A 24887-nucleotide genomic window follows, 5' to 3' on the forward strand; every position below is an offset into this window, starting at 1 on the left:
TCCTCCTTCCATAAAACAAAGCACTATCTGCTCATAGGAAGGTACTGAGACCCAGGGCAGACGAGCGGAGGCAGGACTCAAGGTTTACACTGTAGACCAGTGAGTGCGTGTGAACACATCAGAGTGATCCGTGAACCAGCACACTGGAACCTGCTACACTCAGAACAGTGACAAACTCATCTAAAATTTACTTCCTAAAATGCAGACCAATCATACTCAAGATAAGAATGCATGATGACAATGGTTGATAGCAATTTTTAAAAGGTAATCTTTCTGGCAGAAAGAAAATCAGAGAGCGACATTTCATCAGAACAAAGAACCAACTCCCTCCCATACCTTTCACGTCGGGGTCGTCAATGTGCGGCTCCAGGTTTTCTATCATCTCCTCCAGCTCCTTCCTGGTGGCCATGGTGATGCTGGTAGAGCTGGAGGCGGGCACTTCGGGCTCCACGTCCAGCCTCTGTGGGCCAGGCTCGCTCCCGGAGCCCTGCTCCAGCTCCACGTCCAGGTCTATCTCGGGGAGAGGAGTCCTCCAGAAGTGGAAGGAGTTGTACAGCTCCTGGTCCAGGGGAGCTGAGTCCTGTGCACCGGTGCCCGCCTCTGGCCGGGACGCTAACCTGCAGGCGCAGGGCTCCTGCTCCTCTTCGCTGCCAGCCGCGTCTGGGGGAGGCTCCAGGGACAACGGGGGAGGCTCCGGGGACAACCGGCGAGGTGAGGAGCTCTCCGCGGGAGCGCCCAGTTCACCGGGAGCCTGCCTCGGGCTCTCCGCACCGTCTGCCAGCGCGTCTTCCAGGTGGACGCTGCAATCACCCACAGTGGGCCTGGTCTCTACGTCCTCTGGAGCGTCTTCACCCCTGGTCCTTTCATTGCTTCGTTTGGGAAAGAGAGTGAAAGTATCAAGATAATTCCTGAAGAAAACCAATAAAAGATACTACTTAAAGCATTTAGAGTTAAAATTAAAGATTTTTATTTAAAAAATATTAACTTTAAATATTAAACATTAAAGATTACAAATTATCCATACAAATTCAGTAGTTTGTGTATATCACTGATGATGCTTCTTTTTCCATCAGCTGTTCTGTGTTCAGAGATGCAAACATCAATTAAGTCTAGATATTAAACTATTAGGTATTAGTTGGAGGAGATAATATTTAAGAACTCTGTGATGATACAATACCATGCTAATTTCAATAATAAAGAAACTAAAAAGAAACAGCAGGAAAATAAATTCCCATAGGGCATTTCAAGCTAAATACATGTTTTAAATTATCTGATTTTTAGGATTATGGTATTGTCACCATGTTCCAGCGACATACTGACAAGCTGAGAATTAAAACCGCCTTGCCCACACTGAAAAGAAACAAGCCCCTCCATGCAGCATTAGTAAAGATCCTTATTTACTACCTTACAAAATACATTCAAGTCCACTTAAGTGTAAGTACAGTTAATTCTATTTCTTCTGCACTTTCAGCTCTACTCCCAGATGTTTCCCCCAAATGGAGTCATGACCTAATTGGCAGAGAGACAGTACAAGTCACTAAACCTAAAGCTCACTAGTCACTCCATCCATCACCTAGGCTAAGTTTATCCCATAAGTTTATTTGACTCAATCACATTTAACAAATGTGTACTGAGCACCCACTACGAGCCAGGAGGTGACACTGTATTGAGGATCTGTGTGTGAATGAGACTCAGGTCCTGCTCCTGAGGTTGTAATTAGAGGCAAAGAGCAACAGAGCAGGTGACCACCGGCAAAGCAGTGCGAACAGAAGCCGGTCCGTGATCACGGGAGGCGGGGCTGGGAGGAAAGGCTTCCGACGGAACAGCAGGAGTCGTGTCTGAAGAACCAGTCAGCGTCTGCGAGGCTTGAGGGGAGGTGAGCTCAGACAGACGTGCGAAGGAGGAAGCGACACAAGAGGGGCAGCACTTTCAGAAAACAGAAGCGCGAGTGTGAGGGCTCGAGAGGAGACGCTGCGGTCTGCATGGGCCGAGCTGGGACCGACATGCAATTCCAGGTGGTGACGCCCCGGGACAGTGGTCAGACCCTGAGCCAGACCAGACGGGACTCTGGAGGATGAGTGGGGGCTGGGCCTGCGTGTCCGCACGCTGGGCGTGCAGAGTAACCAAGAGTGCGGCGTTCCTCTCGTACAAAAGGGTGTGTGAGGCGCAGGGAGAAAAGTCGGAAGAGATGAAGAACTGGAGATGCAGGAGGCCGATGGAATAGCTGACAAAGCCAGGTCTTTCTCGGGAGGACAAACAGGGGCTGAGAACACAGGCGGGCAGATGAGACAGGTGACGAGACACCTCTTTCTAAGAAACATGACAGGGAGGTGAGGATGGATACAGGCCAGGTGAGGGTGGGGGAAAAGTTAAAGACGCTCCCCTGAAACACAGGCCCTTGAATATACAGAATAACAGACATTACACAGGAGGCTCTCCGGCCTGCGCCCTGGCAGGTGACGGCACCAACTACGAGATAGCTTGGCCACCGTGCGTGGTCTCGGGGGGTCACCCGCTTCCCGGATTAGGTTTTGTCTCATAGGAATGTTTACACTTTTCAGAAACGATTTTCTGGAAACACAGAATGATTATTTTACAAAGTTGTTTTAGATACAAACACTTTAAAAAGTCATCTGAAAACAGACCACAGAGTGATAGCATTTAAAATTCTGGTATTTCTCCTCCGTTCGTATAAACCATAAACTAGGCCGCATGCACACGTGAACTGTGTGAGAGCTGATTCTCACCCTGCATTCGCGCTGCAGGCTCCACGTTCATGCCCCGCTCATCAAGCGAGGGGCTGGCTGCGGTGTCCGCAGCACCCTGGAGGTCCCCATCAGTCCTCCAAACCAGTGCTCCCATGTGCAATGAACATCCTCCATGTGTGCGTGAATTACATAACGTTTTTCCAACCATCTTCTTTATTAAAGATACTTTTTCTTTTAAGAAATGATTGGGATAATTGGTAATATCTGAATTAAATCTAGACGACAGTATTGTATCTAGTTTAAGTTTTCAATTTTGGTAATGAGACTGTGGTTATGTGTTCATGTCTGTGTGTTTTGAGGAAATACACAGTGAAATATTTAAGAAAGGTATGTCATCAAAAAATCATGTCTAAAACTTATCTCAAAGAACTCAGAAAATAATAACCACCATGGTAAAATCTTAACATTTGAATAAATCTAGAAGAAGGGTTTATGGGATTCTCTGTGCTATTTTTACAGTTTTTTTGATATTATGCAAACTAAATTTTAAAAATCAAAGCAACAGGACGTTGCTTGGTAGGGGTGGGGAACAAATGACTGAAACTTCAGAGGTTTCAGTTATCTGAAGTTATCTGTTATCTGAAAAACTTAATAAATTTCCATTTAAAATTCACAAACTGAACCCAATTCAAAGCTAATTAGTTTGGAAAACTATTCCAAGGACCTGAAGCTCCTTTATCACTACCTCATCTCAGCATTAAATTTTAACATTCTCAGCAGGAAAAGCAAAGAGTCACCAGCCAAGTCACTCTATATGCTATGAAAAATTACTAATCTGTCCTGACTTCAAAATCCTGCTACGGTTTTCGAAAGAGAAAAAACACCTTCCCTCACATGAAATTCTGCAAAGTATTAAATTCTGTATGAATACCAGTTGCTTCAAACTGTCAAAAATATAAATTCTCTAAATACACTTTTTCCTGAAGCTGAGTAATAACCAGTGCACCACCAAGCTGCTGAAGATGGTCAGGATTCTGACCATCCTAACAGTCTTGCAAACACCACCATACGTGCAAACGTTGTTCAGAGAAGGGAGGAGAGGGGTTGGCACAGCAAGCAGAGCACCCAGCTCCGCAGAGGTGCCAGAGGTTCAGCCAGAAACGTGTCTTCAACAGCACCCACGTCCCCTTGGCATCTATACTGGCTGACAGTTAACATCCTTAGGGTCCAGGTGAGCTAAGACCCTGGCCTAGGAAAGTGACTGGGGAACTGCTGGTCCCCGAAGTGCATGGGCGTGCTGGGCAACAGCAGACACGGACTCCATGTGCTCACTTAATGGAGACTCAACATCAGTGAAATACTTCCAAATTTAAACCAATAACAATCAATTTTACTTACACAAAGTTAGCTTTACGCTAAACTGACAAAGGCTAGCAAAAATGATTCAGTTACTTAAGGCTTTTGGGATAAAATCCATTACTTTCTTACATTAACTCATTTGAGATTTATCACGTGCCGAGCGCATGCCAGGCCCGGTGATCGTGTGACAACACAAGATAAGCCCAGGCTACCTTGCGGGGGACCTGCAGTCTGTGGATGTCATGTGCAAGCGCAGGATGAGGAGACAGGCCCACATTGACGCTTGTTCTCCAGTGCTCAAGACACACCAGATGCAAACGCTCTGGGTTTCCTCCAAGACACTGAGGTCGTCCCGTCCAGACAGCTCTCTGTTAAATGAGGTGTGGGCAGAACAGGATGGTGTTCTAGACAGGAAGAGGGAGACCCAAAAGAAGGCAGCATGTGCAGACAGCAATGTGATATTAACAGCTGGTTTAGCTAAATGGAAGACGGGGTGCTCATTTCAGATAACGGTGCGAGTGGAAGCACCTTTCTCAACACCTTCAAAGAAGCCTGATCCAGGGTGAGTGAGAGAGAAACGTGGCATTTTATAAACTCAGAGGTTTATAATCAATACATGCTTCAAACAGTGAAAGTGAAAGTGAAGTTGCTCAGTCGTGTCCGACTCTTTGCAACCCCATGGACTGTAGCCTACCAGGCTCCTCAGTCCATGGGATTTTCCAGGCAAGAACACTGGAGTGGGTTGCCATTTCCTTCTCCAGGAGATCTTCCGGACCCAGGGATCGAAACTGGGTCTCCCACAATGTAGGCAGACACTTTACCGTCTGAGCTACCATGGAAACCAAAGAGTAGTAAGTGATATTAAATATCTCCAGGATCAGATAAAACAATACAAACGAAATAAACAGCAGTGGAAATATATTGCCAAAAACTTGCTTTGTAAGACAGCTGCTTGAGAAATCTGAATTCTAGGAAACTGAGAGGACCCTGAGAACAAGAACCAAGTCCGGTGTATCTGGCTATAGTCACTGGTTCACAGTAGGTGCTCAATTAAGTTTTGCAAAATCAACCAATCAACCAACCTTAAAAAGCAAAACTAGATTTAAGGCAGCTCAACAGGTATTTAATAAAAGTGGGCCATCCAGGCAATGGCTCTGAGATGAATAATACATGGAACTACATGATGGCTTTTACAGTATCTAACAGAACTCTTTTTGCAGCCAGGAACTGCCTCCTCCCCCCACCAATGTCATTAATACAAGTCAACAAAGTGTAAAAATACAGTTAAAGTCCAATGCTACAAAAGCACTGACCTGACACTAAGACAGACCTCATTACAATGGAAGAGGAGTTAAGGTTTGTAGCCAAAAGATAACTAACAGTCTTTAAACAGCTCTTCCAACAAGATCCTATAGAGGCAGTCCAGCAAAATCACCAGCCATGTTTGGCCACACAAATGTTTTTGTCAATAAAGTTTTATTGGAACACAGTTAAGCCCACACACCACGGACTGTCTGCAAAGGCAGAGTGAGTAGTTCTGACAGAGACTTAAAAGTATTTACTGCAGGTATTTTACGGGAAGTCTACTCACCCCTGTCCTATACGATTCTCTGTAAATTTACATTATCAATTCCTAGACTCTTTCCAGATTCATAAATAAATAAAATCTATGCAACAGTCTTTATACGATTAGTGCCACTAGCCAAAAGGTCGCTGATGTTAACAGCAAAGAGTAGAGAACCCCCACCGCCCATCATCACTGAAAAACGTCCTGCAGCAACTGTTTTCAAAGAAAGTGACCAACTTTCCTCGCTAGGAAGACAGCTTTACGGTGATTTTTCTTCCTTCACAGAGAACAGTACCTTGGGTTTGTTTGACTATTCGGCAGGACAGGAGGAGAACGGGCAAAAAGGTAAAACAAGGCAGCAGAGAAGAAAGGAAGGAGTGCCAAGTCACAACATCAACAGAGGAAATAGCACAGAACCAAGACCTACAGAAGAAAATGTCCATTAGCATTGTGACAAGGGGGAGGGGTGCCCAGGGAACTCGGCCCAGGGGCACACCTGTCAGAGCCTGTGTGTGTTTCCCGTGCACTAAGTTAGGTCTGGGCTGTTTTCCCCCAAGGATATACTAAAGTAAATCGTAAAAACTAAAACTCAATTTAAAATTAAATGCAAAAAAAAAAATTTTAAGTAAAAATGAGAGGTGTCCTCTTTAAGCTTTAAAATTTGGTTGCCTTATTGTTGTCATTCAATCTCTAAGTCATGTCTGACTCTTTTCAACCCCATGGACTGCAGCACGCCAGGCTCTTCCCTGTCCTTCACCAACTCCCGGAGTTTGTTCAAACTCATGTTCATTGAGTTGGTGATGCCATCCAACCATCTCATCCTGTGTTGTCCCCTTTTCCTCCGGCCTTCAGTCTTTCCCAGCATCGGGGTCTTTTCCAATAAGTCAGCTGTTTGCATCAGGTGGCCTAAGTACTGGAGTTTCAGCTTCAGCATCAGTTGTTTCAATGAATAGTCAGGGTTGATTTCCTTTAATATTGACTGGCTTGATCTCCTTGCTGTCCAAGGGACTCTCAAGAGTCTTCTTCAGCACCACAACTTTAAAGCATCAGTTCTTTGATGCTCAGCCTTCTTTAGGGTTCAACTCTCACATCCATACATGACTACTGGAAAAACCATAGCTCTGACTATACAGACCTTTGTCAGCAAAATGGCGGTCTCTGCTTTTTAATATGCTGTCTAGGTTTATCAAAACTTTTCTTCCAAGGAGCAAGCGTCTTTAAATTTCATGGCTGCAGTCACCACTTGCAGTGATTTTGGAGCCCAATAAAATAAAATCTGCCACTGTTTCCACTTTTTTCCCTTTTATTTGCCATGAAGTGATGAGACCAGATGCCATGATCTTAGTTTTTTGTCTTATTAAATGCTCTTAAAAGTTAATATTCCAGTTAATAAGTACACTGGTGGTGGGTGGATCAGTTGCTAAGTCATGTGATCCCATGATTGTAACCTACCAGACTCCTTGTCTATGGGATTCTCCAGGCGAGAATACTGGAGTGGGTTGCCATTTCCTTCTCCAGAGAATCTTCCTGACCGAGGAATCGAACCCAGGTCTCCTGCATTGCAGGCAGATTCTTTACGGACTGAGCTATAAGGGAAGCCCCAATAAGTACACCAACTTGGGGCTAATCATTAAAATATTTCCCCCTCAATTGACAAATAATTATTATTATGATTACTGACATAATCATTATTCTGCAGAGAGAGAATCAAAGATCCAAAAGAAAATTAGTTGACTAAAGAGGAAAATAATGGTAAGAAACTGACTTTAGAGTAACACATACTCCTAAATTAGGTTTTACTTCTTGAAAAACCAAGCCCTTTAAATTGTATAACCATTACTTTGTATATTCTTTGTGTTAACAGATGGTTTACTAGGTAAATTAATTATTAAATAAGCTTACTCAAAAACTATCGAATCTATCATGACAGCTTTCTATGTGCCTAGCACCAAGTTACATGCATCTTCATCTTCTCATTTCAATACACAATTAACCAAAGAGATGTTTAACAAATGTGTTTAAAATAAGATTCTTAAAAAATATTTACCAATTTTTATAATCAAGAGAAATAATAAACTCTCCAAAAAGAACATAATAAAAGTAGTGAAAATGAAAAAATTGCTCACAAGCAGTAGAACTTGAAAGAAAAGTTTTTAAAGATCTTACCTATTTTTGTCTTCTACTGATATATCTTCTGAGCTTTTGTTTTCTTCTTTAAAATACTGGCCCGAGCTAGACGGATTAGCGAACGTAGATATGAAAGGTCCCAGAGACTGGAAAGCTGCTTGCCGAACCTACGGAAGGAAGAAAGGACAGGAGTAGACCCTGAGTCTGTCCTCAGCTAGGAGATACAATTCTCCCTCAATAATTTTCTCCTTTTTACTTTTAAGTTTTTTAATCTTGGCTTGAATATCCAAACCATGAGGATGTGAATATAAGACCTTACAAAATATTTGCATGGAATAGAAGTTTTGTCCTGTTTAAAGAAAAACAGTTAATATAGTAGTCCATTGTCTACTCCCAGAAGTATCAGCAGTAACATACCTTAAATGAGAAATTATTTAATTATGGGATTAAAATCATATTTACTGTAAAATGCACTGTTTTACAAAAATGATAATTAAACAAAGCCCTACCCAACGTGAAGGATCACTGATCAAATTAATAAAGAGTGCTGACAGTTTAGTCCGTCGAATCTCTTGACATGTGGCACATGAAACAGCCATGAAGCACTCCGCGCAGGCCTTGCGGACGCCCCACACATTGTCCGAGCAGAGCTGGAAAAACCTGGGCAGCTGGGCGAGAGAGGCCCTGATCGTTAGATAGACACACACGGGTCTCAGTTGTTACTTTTACTTCATTTCTCTTTCCCGGCATTTAAAACATTAGCTTAACAAAATTTAGAAGACCCATTTAATATTAGCAATTAGTATCTTTAAATAACGGAGAAGGCAATGGCACCCCACTCCGGTACTCTTGCCTGGAAAATCCCATGGGCAGAGGAGCCTGGTAGGCTGCAGTCCATGGGGTCGCTAAGAGTCAGACACGACTGAGCGACTTTACTTTCACTTTTCACTTTCATGCATCAGAGAAGGAAGTGGTAACCCACTCCAGTGTTCTTGCCTGGAGAATCCCAGGGACGGCGGAGCCTGGTGGGCTGCCATCTATGGGGTCGCACAGAGTCGGACACAACTGAAGCAACTTAGCAGTAGCAAGAGCAACAGCTTAAACAAATCACACCCAGTTCTTTCCACTACTGACTGTGGAAAAGCAAAGACACTCCTGACAAGTACAGCTCAAGAGTTTGTACTTAATTTTAATGACTCTGCATAATAGGTGGTTTCCAAAACTCTTTGAGCACATTAACTTGTACATTAAGCCCTTACATCCCATGAACTAACCATTTAAAAATCACCTGCTATAAATCTAACTGGTCACTAAAATACTCTAGGGTTGCTAAAATGAAAGATTCATATGAATAAATAAGAACTGATTTTTATAGAAATGGGAGTTAAAAAGGGATTGATGGTTCTTAACACATCTGCATTTTAAACAAACTGTCCTTAAACACAACACAATACAAACACCCAGATTACGGAAACTTAAACTGTCTAAGTCATACTATCTTTCCGGAACTATATTAATACAATCTGGGGGCCACTGTATGTATTTCAAACTTCAGGTGCTGCTCTGTGACGCACTGCCTTCTCCTCGGTTCCTGTCGGCAGGCCTTACCAACATCTCCTCAGTAGCTTGCTGGCCGACGACGCTGCAAATATCTCCAAAATTGGCGGCACAGACCTGACAAAGAAAGTGTCATTGACATTTCAAAATATGATAGTGTTCTTTAAAAAAAATCTTTTAAATTCCACAAATCAATACAGTAACCACGAGAAGAATACCACCACTACCATACCTTTCGAACATGAAACATTCTGCAGTCACAGCACATCTCACAAAACCGAGGGAGGATCAAACGTTCCGTGATGTCCTTGCCAACCATGGGGGCCATTTTGCACATTATCTAAAATAAATGAGGACACAGACATACTGAATGCACCTTCAGACTAAGACTTCTGCCAATTTATTAAAAGTATGTAACTTAAGGAACTATAAAATATAACATGACGTCCTTATACATCACAAAAAATTCACCTTATTTGTCCAAGTTGAAGACAGAAAAACATATTAACTACTACCAACAGAATCAACCCAATGATTATTACAGGTACAATAAACCCAGAGAAAATCCTAAAAATTGCATTTTTACCTACAGTTTCAACCTTATTAATCATTTTGCCTAATAAAAATAAACAAAGGAAAAAACGCCTACATTTCCCCGATAAGAGAATAAATGGTGACTGCTCAAAGGAAAGACTATCCACAAGAAGGGTCTGGATGCCGTGCACCTGCACTGCTAAGAAAAGACTGTACAAGCCAGTCCTCACTGTGCAAAGTACCACTGTCTCTGAAACTCGCAAACGGGAAGACCACGTGCTTACTCTGCAAAGCCAGGGCTCCAGGAAGGCATGGACAGAGGTCTGAGATGCACAGGATTTGGATAACACCATTCCAGGCAAAGTGAGGACAGACTATTTGAAAACCAGCTCAACGCATTTGAATACCTTCCCTCCAGAGTTAGAATATAAGGAAATCTGATGGTCTGTCATCATTATATATTACGTCCATCCCCACCCCAGGCAAATACTAGGAGGAAAGGCAACTGACTGGAAAGAAAGGGGACTCTAACATATGTGCATGACCGTGTACAGACCACATCACAAGGAACTGGTACCAAGAAGCCACTGCAACAAACAAGTGAGCTTAGGATGTTTGCAGGACATAGGACAGAATGAAAAAAAAAATGTATTTCTATAAATTAGCAATGAACAAATGAAAATGTATACAAATATTCACAATAATGAAAAACAAACAAACAAACATGAAATTGAACACAATACATACATGATATATTGAAAACTACCAAACACTGAGGAGATGAGGGAAAGGCTTAAACAAATGGCGAGATCTCTGTGCCCACAGACTGTGAGGTCGGCCCATCCCTATCAGACCCACGACCCTCAGAGTGGCAGGGGGCGGGGGGCACACTGACACTCCGCATCCCCTAAAGCAGTGAGGTTTCTTGACTCCAGACTGTTTCCAGGCACCTCCAAGCCCAAGCTAACGATCCAAAGATACATAGCATCACCGATCTGGCATAATTAAATTCTTAGGAAGAATTATTCCCAAAACAGAACTACTGGGAAGACAGGGAATGCAAAACATAACAGAATAAACACAAAGCATTTGTAATAGAATCACACGTTTCTCACTAGCACTAGCCTTTTGTTATAATTACGTTTTACTATTCCTAAATCACATCAAAAATTGTAACACAGCAAGTTAAACTCTGCTCAATATAAATGAATAATTACGCCAAAATCGATTTCCTTTTTCTTGAGAAGTTTGTGAAATTAAAAAAAAAATTTATGATTTAGAACCTGACAGAGGTGATACAACACTATGAATGTACTAAATGCTTCTCAATTGTGAACTTTAACATGATTGATTTTATATTATGTGAACGTCACTTCAATAAAAATGTAATTACTGAAAACTATCTAAATTCATTATTAACTGGTACCGAGGAAATGGCAACCCACTCCAGTATTCTTGCCTGGAGAATCTCATGGATGGAGAAGCCTGGTAGGCTACAATCCACGGGGTTACAAAGAGTCAGACACGACTGAGAGACTTCACTTCAAGGCTATGAGAGTTGGACTGTGAAGAAAGCTGAGCACCAAAAAATTGAGGCTTTTGAACTGTGGTGTTGGAGAAGACTCTTGAGAGTCCCTTGGACTGCATGGAGATCCAACCAGTCCATCCTAAAGGAGATCAGTCCTGGGTGTTCATTGGAAGGACTGATGCTGAGGCGGAAACTCCAATACTTTGGCCACCTCATTCGAAGAGTTGACTCATTGGAAAAGACCCTGATGCTGGGAGAGATTGAGGGCAGGAGGAGAAGGGGACGACAAGAGGATGAGATGGCTGGATGGCATCACCGACTCGATGGACATGAGTTTGAGTAAACTCCAAGAGTTGGTGATGGACAGGGAGGCCTGGCGTGCTGCAATTCATGGGGTCGCAAAGAGTCGGACACAACTGAGTGACAGAACTGACTGAAGTATCTAAAAATAAAATGGAACTTCCAATGAAAGGCACTAGAGAGAAAATATAATTCATCCTACAAAAGATCCAGAAGCACTATTAAATTATTTCTAGTGTAATTTTTTTTCCTATCAACACAAATGCCATTGTATTAGGTTTAAATAGCAAATCCTCACTACCTAAATAATTTAAATTAATTTCCAGATGGATTGATCACTTTTCTATTATAAGAATTCTTATTTTCTGAACTGAGGAATGACAGATGTAAATGATAACATACATGTAATTCAAGCCCAACTTGCAATGTCTCTCAAGTAATCAAACTATTTGCTAACCATGTCCAAAAACCAGAAAACTCACCATATTTGACTTTATTATGTGCAAGACGACTTAATCTGTGTGTTTTTCTAGTAATCATAACTTATATCACATATTCCTCCCTGCAAAGACCATGCCGTCAAGGACGGGAGCGACAGGCAGCATCCCTCTTTTCTTACTGTGCTCTCACAGTGCCTAGAAAAGTGTGCAACAGCACTCAAGGAGCTCAAATGCGTCTTCATTCAATGCAGGTTTTTTAAAAGGATCCTAGCTAACTTTGCCATCTTACTTTTTCCTCTTGATGAGATGAATTCACAGCTGATTCAATATTTTCTTGCCATGCATCCTGGTCTCTCCGAGCCCAGCAAGGACCGTCATCCCAGGAGCTCCACATGGCACAAGCCCCCCAGGAAAGACACCTCTGCCCTTGGAAGCCTGTGTCTGCTCCAAGCCCGGCATTATGCTTCACATTCCTTGACCCGCGGCTACTCTGATACCCAGCACGTACCCACCCTACCCCATGTAACGTGGCGTCGTGTCTAAGTCACCTCCTACGATCACACACCAGTTCAACCCCCTGAACTGAAAAAGTGAGTTCTGCTTACGGCCACGGCTTCTGTCTTCACGTCGTCGTTGCTGTCAGGGGCTGTCAGCTCCACGAGGACGGGGCACACTTTGGTCTCCACATCGAAGCGCTCGATCAGCTCCTGCTCCAGCAGGGCCAGCAAAGCTGCCTGGCTCGTTTTTCTTACCTGGGAAAAACAAACACGTAAACAAGGCCCGTGCACAGTACACGAAACCCCAAGGCATGAAGTTCACAAATCTGCAGACTCCTCATCCAACCAAAGGTTCCCAACCGGCACAACCTTGCAGACAAAAACTGGTGGCTGCTCTGCAAAGACAGAACTCGGCAGACTGTCATCACAGGTCAAGGGGAACAGAAAAGCCATTCCTGGCAAAGAGGTCTCCCAGTGACAAACTTCTGGGGGCCGCCTGGAAGGCTGGCAGGGGAGCAGCAGCCACTGGCGCTGTCTGTTGCGGCACTAAGGCGATCTCCTAGACCCTGCCCCATCTTCTCTGAGGTGTCATTTTGTCATTCGGAGAAACGGAATGACCAGGTCTAAGTGGAAGGAACATTCTAAGGAGACCACCAGACAGCACACATTTCTGCAAGAACGTGGACAGAGTCGTCCTACCTGGTTATTCTGATCTGCGAGATATTGAACCACAATGGGCAGCAAATACTTTGAAAAGGCGTATGGGATTGCTGGCCGGTTTTCTTGGCAGAACAAGGCAATGTGAGGCACCTGCTCCATCAGCTCTGCCCTCACGGTCGGCTCTGTGAAAACAACAGGAAGGTGAGTGGATGCGTCCTCCCCGCACGGGGTTCTTGCCAGGTGGGCAGTCAGGAGAGCCCCAAAGAGAGCCCCCGACTCTCCTCCCGGCATCGTGAGTGCTCAGGGAACGCACTCCACTCCATGATGCTCGTCACAGTCACGGCAAGGACACCCCCTCCCGGCTTCTGTCTTCAGAGCCTGTGGTCAAACCCTGTGAGGACTGGACCTGTCCACCTGAATTCAGGTCAATTGTACACGGCATCACCCACAAACTGCTCTTGGGACAGGCTATAAGGCCTGGCTCCTAACCTGAATGCAGCTAGTGAATGCAGGGTTTATAGTCAGACTTAACTATGACGATAGAGGGTCAGCAAATGCTAAAGGAGACCGACAGATTGAAAATAACAACAACAAAAAAAAATCTGAAAAGACCCAAGTGCATATGGCAAATTTAAATGTGACAGCATTTCAAAAGGACCAACTGTCCCCTAAGTAATGGTAAGAAAGCAAGCTGGTTATATGAGGAAAAAAGGTGAGATTCCTACACTGCTCTCTATACATAAATTCTAGGTGAATCAGAGATCCAAATTTTTTTTTAAAAGATCAAAAGCACTAAAGGACAACATTTTAAGGGATTTTCCTGGTTGTCCAGTGGTTAGGGTTACGCGCTTCCACTGCCGTGGGGCACGGGTTCAATCCCTAATTGGGGAACTAAAATCCTGTAAGCTGTAGGGCAAGGTCAAAAAAGAAAGCTGAATCTTGAGGTGGGAAGCCCTTCAAGGCAAATAAACCCCCCAAAGTAGACCAGCTAAATTCACTTTACAGAGACTTCATTATAGACAACAGATGTATCTAACAGGAGTTCTGTATTTTGAACCATGTATAAAATGTATAAAACATTTTAATGACAAAGGTTCAGAGAGTCAAGGCTATGGTTTTTCCAGTGGTCATGTATGGATGTGAGAGCTGGACTATAAGGAAAGCTGATGCTTCTGAAGAAGAATTGATGCTTCTGAACTGTGGTGTTGGAGAAGACTCTTGAGTGTCCCTTGGACTGCAAGGAGATCCAACCAGTCCATCCTAAAGGAAATCAGTCCTGAATATTCATTGGAAGGACTGATGCTGAAGCTTCAATACTCCGGCCAACTGATGCGAAGAACTGAGTCATTAGAAAAGACCCTGATGCTGGGAAAGATTGAGGGCAGGAGAAGGGGACGACAGAGGATGAGATGGTTGGATGGCGTCACTGACTCAACGGACATGAGTTTGAGCAAACTCTGGGAGATGGTGATGGACAGGGAGGCCTGGCATGCTGCAGTCCATGGGGATCACAAAGAGCCAGACACGACTGAGCAACTGAACAACAACAACAACAACAAAACTTTAAAAAAAAAAACACAGGAGTCTGAGGTGGAGGAAACGTAACATTACAAATATTAAGACCAAAACTTCCTGACATCTGACAGGGAGACTAGAGCCCTCAAACTCAAGGAGGCTGCGATCGCATGGCTCTGACAACCCTCCGGCCCTGGCACTGCTCCCAGACGACTCCTAACAGTCAGAGGAGCTGCCCAGCAGGCCTTCCTGCCAACCCAGCTTCTCAAGTCAACGCTCTTTGCATTACTGTTTCAAATCACAAGCGATGTGAACTCTCAGGCCCAGCGCAGTATAAATCTTTACAATCTAGCCCTCAGGCCCCTCGCTTAAGCCTAGTTTTTCTAAACTGCAGGACTAGTAAACCCACTGCTGACCAAACGGGCCAGTGTCCTAAGCTCCCCAGACCCCTGCACCTCTCCTTTCCTCTCCCTCTGTGTCATCAAACCCAGCTCAGACGCCACCAGCTGCCTGAAGCCAGCCCCAGTCCTCCCTGTTACGGCTTATTGTTACTATGTCGGCTGCATTCACTCAACTGTTAATTTGATGACAGGAATTCTTATTCATCTTGGTAATGGCTCTAACATTCAATCTAGAACCTGGCATAGAGTATGTACTGTTTACACGTATCCAAAGTATAAATGTCAACAGAGATATTTATCAGGAACTCAACAATTTGAGATACATTTTAGAACACATACAAGAGAAGGGAATGGCTATCCACTCCAGTATTCTTGCCTGTGAAATCCCATGAACAGAGGAGCCTGGTGGGCTCCAGTCCTTGGGGTTGCAAAGGGTCGGATACGACTAAGCAACTAACATTTTCACTTTCACGTGTTAAAAAATAGTGCAGTTGGTAAACAGGCAGAAGAAATACAAATTCTGCCTTAAAAAATATCTAAGTCTCTACTAAGAAAGGAATAAATACAATGGAATGCAACAGTGCCAAAGTTTTAAGTTAAGTTGTTTATCTTTGCCAAATCAAAAATAAACTTAAATAAAAATAATAATTGATGACACTCTCCTAAAACCACTTTGGAACAAGCATATACATGAGCAATTACAAAGAACATCATATGAGATAGTAATAGAATATTAGTGAGCTTACTTTTTTTTTCTACAGGAAAATAAAACTATCTAAGGCTGATGTGAGTAGTAAACATATTCCCAAAAAAAGAGACGCTCACCAAAAAATGATCTCATTTAAAATTAAAGGATGAGAATGCTAACATGCCAGAAAGTTTGACAGAAATGGAAAAATAACACATTTCGATAAAGAGATCATGGATTTAAGAAAAAATTTTATTTCTGAATTGTTTCTAAAACCAAATATAGAAATATACTCAAAGCAATATTAGGTTAAAATGGTAAATTTTATGTATGTTTTGCCTCAGTGAAAAGTATTTTTTAAAAACGTAATAAATTGTATTCTAAGTCTCAAAACAAGTTTACCTCTTTCTTAAGCAGACTCTCCTCCTATCTGCACTTTAGAGACAAACTTCAGTTTTACCAGTGATTAACATCTTTTAAGTAAGAATGCATTTTTTGTCAAAAAAGTTTTACAGTTCACTCCGTCCCTTTTTACTTATTCAAAAAAGTTTAAAGTTTTTATTACAATAATAGTTATTACGAATGCACATGATGCAAAACAATGTTCTTAGATTCTTCTGAAAAATTTCCAAAGTCAAACTAAATGGGCCTGGTATATAAAATGTCTGGATCTTTGTAACAGGTTTTTTATTTTTTTACTCATGGGTTAGATAAATTACTTAGGAAATACTTTCAAGAAACCTCATGTTACACTTAAGTTTTTCATTAGTTTTTAGAAACTTAAATTTGATAAAAGAAACCTTCCTCTGCATAAACACACACCTGAATCGTCAGCTAATCTGCTGATTCTTTCCAGGACAGCAATGCACTCTCTCTCATCATCGCACACTTCCCTCAGCGTGTCCAGCAGACTCCGGGCCACCATCTGTCTGCACAGAAGAAGATTATACCATGGTCAGTGGCACCCAACAGCTAGTATTCAGAACTTTAAAAGTCAGAATCCATATGGATTTAAAAAGCTTTTCTTAACACATTTTATAAGTGACAATTTTCTAAGTGACAAATGCTGGTATGGATTTTATTTTAGTTAAGATGAGACTGACCATTTACCAGAATGTTTCACCATTATCTGACAAATTTCTAAGGTCACTGAAAATTTGTCTTAAGTAGCTATTAATACCTTCAATTATCATAAATAGGGGAAAAATATAATTACTTTTCATTATATAAAACGTTATCTTTACATATTTGATTAAACGAAGTTTCATATATCTATACTCAGAAGATGCTAGAAAGACTTTTCCATTTCCCAGCGAAGTCTGATCCAGGTGGTCTGGGGGCTGCAGGTGGAGAAACAGTGCAAATGGGGAGAGTGAGCACTGGTCACTGCCGTGTCCCGTGTCCCGCGCCCCTGACGGTCAGTCACCTGGTCCCCGGCAGGGACACACCGCCCCCTGCTGGAGCAATAGCAGATTCCTCAGTAGCCACCTCACATGACTTTTGCTTAATAGCAAAAAAGTAGTGGGGTTTTTTGGTTGCTTTTTGCCAAAAAGCCAAGAAAGAGTGCATTCTCTTACAGGACGGAGGAGTAACGAGTGTAAAGGCGGCCACAGCTGTGACCAGCAGTGAAGCTGGGTGACTCTCACTGCCGCGGGCACCTGCTTTAAACTGGGTACTTCTGTTAACTGAAATTCGTGCAATAAAAGACACCCTCCCGCCTCCCCCAGCGGAGAGCACATGCACATACCTGTTAAATACGTTCTCACTCGCAGCATACTTGTCCAGTCTCCCCAGCGGCGTCAGCATGTCATCTTGTGAGACAAAGTCCAGGGCTGAAGGTACAACAATCACATCAGACTCTGAGCTGCAGTCATCCACACCAACTATCAGAGACATGAGAACACTCCTCATACACTGCGCACGGAGAGGCGCCCGGGCCTCCCAGGCAGCACAGGTCAACCCGCCCTTCGCTGCGTCTAGAGGACAGCGAGCCACAGGAGAAGCCGGGTCGGAGGCCACGGATGCCAAGGGGCTTCCTCTCCTCCTCTGATGGGTGCGTGCTACCTGCCCCGAGACGCACGGGGGTCAGAGGCCGCAGATGCTCAGGCGTGTGACCACCGAACAGAGTGACCAGAAAAGAGGCATCCCCAGACCTGAGAACCCACACGTTCAACCAGGACACTGACGACGTGTAAGTAAGTGAAGTGCCAGACCCCGACAGAGTTAATTCTGCCAGGCAGTCAGGGAACTCACACTACACAGAGAGAAAAAAGACGAGAATTACAGCAGCCTTCACATCAGGAAGAACACAAGCCAGAGACAGCAGAGCGGCGTCTTTAAGGGATTGAAAGAGAAGAAGCCAGCCTACACCTCTAGACCGAGTAAACAGAAATCGCTCCGATATCTTTGAAATTCACGTCTCTTGAACATAAAGGTGAAATAAACTTTTTCTGACATACAAAAGCTGACATCACTAGCAGCAAACTTTCAAGAAATACTGGAAGTCCTTCAAGCAAAAAGAAAATTACACCAGATGGAAATCTGAGCCTACACAAAGGAATGAAGACGATCAGAAATGGTGAATATGTGGGCAAACACAAATGCCTCTTCTTATTGAGGGAAAAACAACAACAACAACATTCTTTAAAGATAATTGTTTAAGGCAAAACTATGCACTATAAAATAGAGAAAAAATACACTGTGAAGTTTATAATACGTGTGGAAGTAAAACATGACTGTGCGTACTCAGTTGCTAGATAGTGTTCAACTCTTTTGTGACCCCATGGACTGTAGCCCACCAGGTTCCTCTGTCCACAGAATTTTCCAGGCAAGAATACTGGAGTGGGTTGCCATTTCCTCCTCCAGGGGATCGTCCCGACCCAGGGGCTGAATCCATGTCTCCTGCATCTGTAGCACTGGCAGGCAGATTCTTTACCACTGAGCCACCTGGGAAGTCCAAAACATAAGATTACAACAGCACAAAGGCAGAAAAAGAGTGAGATATATTGTATACATATACATGAAGACTGACGGTAATGAGTCACAGGATCACACTAATTATAAACTCTGCGGCAGCTATTAACACCAAAAATACCCACCGGAAACATATAGTAAGTAAGCCAATAAAGGCCATTAAATGGAATCATAGAAAATACTCAGACCAAAAGAAGGCAGAAAAAGAGGATGAAAGGAAGAAAAAAATACATGGGACAAACAGGAAATAGCAATATGAGAGGAAAATCGAACCATATCAGTAATCACAGTGAGTGCACACACTCTAAACACCCCCAATTATAGGGCAGAGATTGTCAAGCTGGACTAAAAATAATACCAAACATGAAAAGAATTTCTTACATACAGAAAGATTTTACCAGGTTATTCTGATCTACGAGTTACAGCAAAGTACCTCCTGCATTATGAATCAGTTGTCAAGCCACCCAGACACTATCATTTGGCCTGTTTCCTCCTCTAGGATTGTTGGCTGCCATGACCTGGAAGGTGCCTTTATGCAGGCTCTAGAATTCTATGACTATGACCAAATTGTTTCATCAGTTGCACATTTGTCAATCTTAAAGATAAACATGAACAATGTGGGTTCTGGTCCCTAAAAAGGCAGGGGCTGATGGGAAGAGTGCCAAAACAGTGAGAGTGGGTCACGCGTGGCTGTGTTTAGGACAAGCCTGGAGCGCTCACCCTAAAAGGCAGACCCTCCACGTCTCATATTCAGACCCTGATCGTGCAGGTGTGGAGTGAGGCCCAGGACCGATCATTTTTAATAAATACCCCCAACAAGCTTAAACGCAGATTGTTGAACAGCTATATTTGAGAAACGCCGAGAGGATAACAAATCATATTCTGCCTCCACTTGTGTTTCTGTCTATCTTCACATCGTGGCTGGGCAGACGTACGGTCCCCAGCGCTGCAGCCTCCTGTCAGCACTGCTGGACGCCCCCTGCATGAACACCCTCTTCAGGGTCAGGGCTTCCTCATCAACTCCTGACTGGACTAAGTGGCTCTGCATCTCCTCTATGGAGGCAGCAAGGATCTAATTACTGTGGCTACAGACTGCATACTTAAGTCTTTACCTAGCCATCCTGCAAATGCCTGCCACAGGCGATGAGTAGGAGAAACACACAAATAATCAATAAAGCTTTCACCACTAAAAAAGAAAAATCCTACAGCATAAATGATGGTACAGTCAATAACATCCTCAGATAAAAAAGACAACGCAGAGCGTGAACAAAGTTATAGTGCTACAAGGACTGTGTATAGCTTATGCAAAGCAGTACATTAATTTTAAATAGATAATGGTGGATTAAAGATGCAAATTACAATCCTTAGGAGCCCTGGCTCAGACAGTAAAGAGTGCCTTCAATGCAGGAAACCTGGGTTTGATCCCTAGGTCAGGAAGATACCCTGGAGAAAGGAATGGCTACCCACTCCCATATTCTTGCCTGAAGAATTCCAGGGACACAGGAACTTAGTGGGCTACAGCCCACGGGGTCGCAAATGGTCAGACATAACGGCACGACTGATACTTCCAATTCCAATGTGAGACATGCAAGAAAGGATGGCCAAAAAGCCAACTGGGAACTAAAATAGAATGCTAAAAAATACTCAGTTAATAACCCCAAAGAAACTCACAAAAGGAGCAACAGAGAAAAAAAGAGATGCAGAGAAATATGCAATCAGATCAATAATTACATTACTTATAAACTGACTAAACATTATAAGTCAAAAGGTAGAGAATCACAAACTAGTAACAAGGTGACAACTACAGGTCTTACTCAACTATAGTCTATCGGAAATGTATTTTTAAAGTCCGGAAATGTATTTTTAAAGTCCAAATTTCAACCCATGGGTTGAAAAGAAAGGGATTGAGAAAAAAAGACATAAAACATGATAGCACAAGAAAGGCAGAGTGGCTATTTTATCATCAGACAAGACAGACAAGGAGCATCTCAGGAGAGGAGGAGGACCTTTCATCACCTGACCTGTGTGCTCCAAGGCTGCCCCTCCTTTCTGGATCACTTACTTGATTCTGGATTCTTGGACATTACACAGTAATAGCCCCTTACAGTGCTCACTGCTTTAAACATCCAACTTCCTCCACTGATGAAGTGAAAAAATCATGTTGGCTTTTAATGTCATTTGAAACTTTGAAATGACTGAAAAGCAATGAAAACAATGATCACTCTGAAATGTTTTTTCAAATTGTATCTATACTCCCCAAATCCCAAGGCTCCTCTTCCCCTGTAAACCCATCCTGGGTAGCTGAAAGGGGACCAACATGGAAAGCAAAAGTGAAGATGCCCTGAATGATCAACATGAGACAGAACTCCTACACTTGTGCAGCAAACCTTCATTTCTCAAAATTTAATACTTAATTATAAAACAAAAGCTTCCATGAAGAAGCTACACGATACAAGTGTCAACAAAAACTTATGTTTCTTAGTGAATTCTAACAGAATTCCTTGTGGGAAAAGAAACCTATCCTTAAGGGTTAGTGCATCTTGTCTCAAGTCAGAGTCAACAGATCCTTCTAGTTCAAATCAGACCAGAATCAAATGTGTTACAGTGTAAATAAAGAGAATACCCAGAAAACCGGGACAAGAGAAAGAAGCACTAAGACAAGGGCGTTCATCTTGTTACGTATAAAAGTGAACCCCTCCCCGTGTGTGAAACTACGGGGCCCACAGCAGACGTGGCCGTCCACTCGCCTGCGGGTCAGGAAGGCTCCGCCTGCTCTGGCCCCGCTTGGACACCGACAGAAACCCAGAACCACAGGAACCAACACCCCAACTTCCAGCTGTTTCAAATTCAAGGAAAACGACATCTCAAAACGTAAAAATGTAAAAGCTGGACCCATTTGAAATGTTAAAGATGATCAGTCCCTACATGTTTACGGTGACAGTAATGTGACAAGGACAAAGGCGCTTTAAGATTAAGACAAATCTGAGTCCAAATCTCAGGTCCGGCTCCTCGTGAACTCTGCATGTGAACTTGTGCAGGTCATTCATTAACTTGGCTGTGTTTCCTCACACAAACGTGTGTTTGTTGTCAAGATTTTCAGACACAGAAAGATAACATCTATCATGCATTTAACACAGTATCAAGCTAGGACATCAATATTCCCTCAAACCTACAATTCACGTGTTTCTGAGACAACCTCAGCATGGTTTCCCTGAGTTTTAAATGTCTTCCCCCCTCTCATTCAACCAGTAAGCAGGACGCTGTCTCCTGTTTACTGTGAGTGTCAGGCACTCAACAGAGAACAGAGACACAAAACCTAGACAGTGTGTACACACACAAGTGTCTATGCACACAGGTGTATATATGGGCATGCACAAAAACATGCTACTAAGAGTACACACACAACGTGTTCTTCACATTACACTGCCAGGTGTGCCCGGAGAGCAAGAGAAGGCCTCACAGTCCAGACAGTCCTGGGGGGACACGGGGTGCCCCACAGGACAGAGGGTGGGAGAGTGTACTCTTAGTAGCATGTTTTTGTGCATGCCCATATATACACCTGTGTGCATAGACACTTGTGTGTGTACACACTGTCTAGGTTTTGTGTCTCTGTTCTCTGTTGAGTGCCTGACACTCACAGTAAACAGGAGACAGCGTCCTGCTTACTGGTTGAATGAGAGGGGGGAAGACATTTAAAGTCAAGGAAAACCAAGTCACATCCAGACAGAGGAGAGCTTCAGCGCACAGGGCTCACACAGACGTGAGCTGGGAGGAAGAGGAGGGCCCAGACCATCCTGGCCTTCTGCATTTCAAAGGGTCACATTATTACCTTTTGCAAAATCTTCCTACCTGGCTGGAAAAACCCGCCTTTGAGATTTTCTAGGCAACAGCAGTTAAATTCAACCATTACCTCCTTTGAGCAGTGGACATACTTATTCAACTATATGAATAAGTGGTTTAAATGTGATTTTAAACGATCAATTGTTAATTAAAACCATCTTTTTCATTAGGAAAGCAGCAGAGCCCGTCATGTCTCTCCCAAGTGCAGGGTGTTCTGAGAGCACCAGAGCCTAAAGACAAAGCAAATCCCTGCTGGAAGGCTGGCGTTGGATGATTGGTTGGGGCACCATTGGCTGTTCACTGGAGTGGGCATCTTTGCCTAGCTGGGAGTCAGGAAGCTTGCTGGGGATCATCGGGTTTTTTGGCAACAGTTACAAAGGGGCTCAGCCAGCTTGAAGGTGACCTTGCTTCTGGGCTCCAATTCTGTGGCCTTGGTGCGAGGCCTCCCACCTGCGGCCTGGGGGCAGGACTCAACATCCCTCATCCAGACGGCCTCCTCTCTAGTTCTTGGATTCTCTGGGAGTATGTACTCCATCTGGAGTGTTTCCCACCTTTCTAGACCATCCTTGCTTGCTTCTTTTACAACCTGTTGTGTAGGTGGTTTCTCTCCCTCGACTCTGTCCTCATACGGACGCTATTCACACACACGCCTCTCCTCCCCTGGAGAACCTGCAGCTTCAACCGCACTCGCAATGCAGAAGACCCCAACGTTCTCCTGCTCTGATCCCCACGTCCAGGGCTGCAGATCCTTCAGGGTCTCCGCCTCCATGTCATGTGTTTTCTGAAAACCTAACTGTCCAAATTAGTCTTATAAAAAATCAGCTGCTCCTCCAGACTCTCTAATGACCATCACTTCCCCAGTAACCTGAGTTCTCAGGCATGAGGCCTGCAGGTACTTTACAAAGCACTTTTCTTGCCCCCATTACCTAATCGGTCGCTAAGAACTATGAATTTGACTTCTAAAAAGTCTTCTGTATTCCCATACCTCTCAGTTTCCAATACCCTAACCCAGAGGCTCTGACACCGTCTGCTTAGGTATCTGAACCCTGTAAGGCATGAGAGGGCTTCCCAGGTGGCACTAGTGGTGAAGAACCTGCCTGCCAATGCAGCAGACTTAAGAGACACGGGTTCGATCCCTGGGTCGGGAAGATTCCCTGGAGAAGGGAATGGTAACCCGATCCAGTATTCTTGCCTGGAGAATCCCAGGACAGAGAAGCCTGGCGGGCTGCAGTCCGTGTGGTCACAGAGAGCAGGACATGACTCAAACACCTGAGCACACAGACACGGAAGCTCTCCCGAGCAGTAAGTCAAGCGGGGAACTTTAAGGGCCATTCCAGACCTGTTTCCAGGAATGCTCCATCACAGACACGCACCGAGGGTGTGGAGCCAAGGTGTTCCCATCCACAATCTCCCACCTCCCTGAGCTCAAGACTGCACGGCCCCCAAGCAAAATCCCCCCACTCCGCAGCACGGGGACCCTCTGACACACGGACGAAGCCAGCTCCCTGAAGGCTGTAATACCTGCTTTCACAAGTCAGGTACTCGTTCCACAATCCTTTACTTTAAAAATAACTGAAGGACTGAGAGCTCATTAAAAATAATTTTCATATTTTTGACATATAAGTTGGGAGAAATTCAAGAAAATTAGTGGCACTACTAGTAAAACTCTTTCCATCCACTTATCTACATCAACAAAATTTCTCTGTGCTTACAGCTCTGAAATTAAAAAGTAAAACTTATGCTAAATACAGTCTCATTCGAGCAATAAATTATATTGACCCATGAATACATGTTATTTTTTAAAAGCTCCACCTTATTGAGACGCTTATTCAATAAAATTTTGTTCACCAAGTGTTTATTATAATTTGTAATACATTCTGGTGGATCAACTGAGTATTAATAATAATAACAAAAACAAAGTTTTAAAGATTTTTATGCCCACAGGAAATTAAAAGTTTCAATTTTTCCTTATATCTTCGGTGCCAAAAAAATGTGACAGGGTAATCAATAAAACTTTCAAGCATAAAAATATATTAAGATAAAATTTTGTTAGGGAAATAGATCAAATAACAATGGAAAATCCTCAATTTAAAGAGTTTATTCTTGTATTTTTGAAAATGGCTAATAGTGCTATATAGCTAATAAGTGCTATATTATTTAGATTCCATTTTTAACAGTGACATGACAGTTTCA

The 24887-nt window shown here is 43.3% G+C and overlaps 1 protein-coding gene across 9 annotated transcripts in view; it reads right to left on the bottom strand.

Moving 5' to 3' along the window:
- PPP4R1 (protein phosphatase 4 regulatory subunit 1) overlaps window positions 1-24887 on the bottom strand; it is a 48744-nt gene that overhangs the window by 12970 nt on the left and 10887 nt on the right. For 5 of the 9 annotated variants that reach the window (XM_065932577.1, XM_065932583.1, XM_065932582.1 and 2 more), the window contains 9 exons: window positions 17629-17764; window positions 16704-16810; window positions 13317-13459; window positions 12726-12872; window positions 9551-9658; window positions 9370-9435; window positions 8271-8429; window positions 7801-7928; window positions 337-908 (listed from right to left, as the gene is read on the bottom strand). In XM_065932577.1, the coding sequence (XP_065788649.1) occupies window positions 337-908; window positions 7801-7928; window positions 8271-8429; window positions 9370-9435; window positions 9551-9658; window positions 12726-12872; window positions 13317-13459; window positions 16704-16810; window positions 17629-17764 (1566 nt within the window). Of the gene's footprint in view, window positions 1-336; window positions 909-7800; window positions 7929-8270; window positions 8430-9369; window positions 9436-9550; window positions 9659-12725; window positions 12873-13316; window positions 13460-16703; window positions 16811-17628; window positions 17765-18679; window positions 19487-24887 lie in introns of those variants that run through there. The other 4 variants (XM_065932578.1, XM_065932584.1, XM_065932575.1 and 1 more) reach the window with 3 other exon arrangements.

The sequence above is a fragment of the Muntiacus reevesi genome, chromosome 4 (genome assembly GCF_963930625.1).
Source record: "Muntiacus reevesi chromosome 4, mMunRee1.1, whole genome shotgun sequence".
Classification (NCBI taxonomy): Eukaryota; Metazoa; Chordata; class Mammalia; order Artiodactyla; family Cervidae; genus Muntiacus; species Muntiacus reevesi.